Below are 1663 nucleotides of genomic sequence, written 5' to 3' on the forward strand. Positions count from 1 at the left end.
ACCATGCTTTCCTGCCCCCCTTCCTCCCGGGGGGGCCCGGGCAGCCGCCGCTCCCCGAGAAGAAGCGGGCCTCGGAGGGCGACCACTCCCTTGGCTCCGTCTCCCCAGCCTCCAGCGGCTTCTCCAGCCCCCACAGCGGGAGCACCATGAGCATCCCCTTCCCCAGCGTGCTCCCCGACTTCTCCAAGCCCCCCGAGGCGGCGGCTCCTTCTCCTGGTACGTGGGTCCCTCTGGGGGGCGGGCCCTCGGGAAGCTGGGAGCCTCTGTGCGGGGCTGGGCGCCTCCCACCGTCCTCCCTCTGCGGCTGCCTGTCCCGGGAGCCGCTGTCAGCGTCTGCCGTGGGCGATCCCCTTCCCTCGGAACCAGGGGCCTGGAGACATAACTTTGGTTTCGAATTAAGCGAATTCGTTTCCAGTTCATTCTTTCACACTCTTACGAGCTCGGCCCCGGGAAGCACAGCTGGCCTTGCTTTGTGCCCGTCTGTCTGTCTGCTTTTTTTTTAAATGAAGGAAGAACTCCATTCTTTTTAAAATATATAGAGAGAGACTTTTTATTGACTCCAGAGAGGAAGGGAGAGGGGGAGAGAGAGGAACATCAGTGATGAGAGAGAATCATGGATCGGCTGCCTCCTGCACGCCCCACACTGGGGATGGAGCCCGCAACCCAGGCCTGTGCCCTGACGGGGACTCGAACCCTGACCTCCTGGTTCCTAGGTCGACGCTCAGCCACTGAGCCACTTGGGCCGGCTGAGCCCCCGTCTTTCTAAGGACGTGTTGTTGGATGTTCCCCGGACCCGACTTCCATGTCTCACCCCCATTATTCAACAGCCCGTGCCAGACCCCCATCAGCCCAGGGTGGGACGACCCTCAGCCCCCAGGAGGTGAGAGCTGGTGACACACAGCGCTCCTCACTGCGCCCATTTCAACCCCGTTTTGCAGAAAACCCAGGTGAGAAGCAGGTGACGGTGAGCTTTGTGCAGGACACCTCCAAGTTCTGGTACAAGGCGGACATCTCCAGGGAGCAAGGTGCGTGCGGGCTCGGCGTCAGCGTGAGGCGGGGCGCACACCTGCGATTGTCCACAGGTAGAGGCGAGCGCTGAGTGGCAGGGGCTGGTGACAGACAGCCCATCGCTCCCACACCACCTTGTCCGGGCGCCTCGGGCAGCTCAGGAGTCCAGGCACCGTAGTGGGTTTTTGTTTGTAAATATGTCCTTATTCATGTCAGAGAGGAAGGGAGAGGAAGCGAGAGAGAGACATCCGTGATGAGAGAGAATCATGGATCGGCCGCCTCCTGCACATCCCACACTGGGGATCGGGCCTGTGCCCTGACCGGAATCGAACCCTGACCTCCTGGTTCATGGGTCGACGCTCAGCCCCTGAGCCAGGCCGGCCGGGCTGCATCCGTAGTTCCGAGCAGCTCCATCAGGGGTCACTCTTAGGGGAACAAGAGTAGACGAGCTGCCGCCTGGGAGCCGAGCGGGGCCCCGGGGGGAAGAGGCCTCCCAGCAGGACTCGTGGTCCCCAGGGCGCTGCCTCCGCCCACGGGGCCTGCTGTCCCTGGGAGGCTGAGTCACCGCCACGTGGGGTCACTCCAGGGCGTCCCCCAGAGAGGAGGGCGTGTGACCGGCCCAGGGAATGACGTTCCCTCGAGGCTTCCTGGTGGC

The 1663-nt window shown here is 63.2% G+C and overlaps 1 protein-coding gene across 1 annotated transcript in view; it reads left to right on the top strand.

Moving 5' to 3' along the window:
• The window catches only part of TNS3 (tensin 3), an 84539-nt gene that overhangs the window by 71657 nt on the left and 11219 nt on the right, over window positions 1-1663 (top strand). The window contains exons 14-15 of the mRNA XM_014530527.1: window positions 7-216; window positions 939-1025. Of these exons, the coding sequence (XP_014386013.1) occupies window positions 7-216; window positions 939-1025 (297 nt within the window). The remainder of the gene's footprint in view (window positions 1-6; window positions 217-938; window positions 1026-1663) is intronic.

The sequence above is a fragment of the Myotis brandtii genome, unplaced genomic scaffold (genome assembly GCF_000412655.1).
Source record: "Myotis brandtii unplaced genomic scaffold, ASM41265v1 scaffold743, whole genome shotgun sequence".
Lineage (NCBI taxonomy): Eukaryota > Metazoa > Chordata > Mammalia > Chiroptera > Vespertilionidae > Myotis > Myotis brandtii.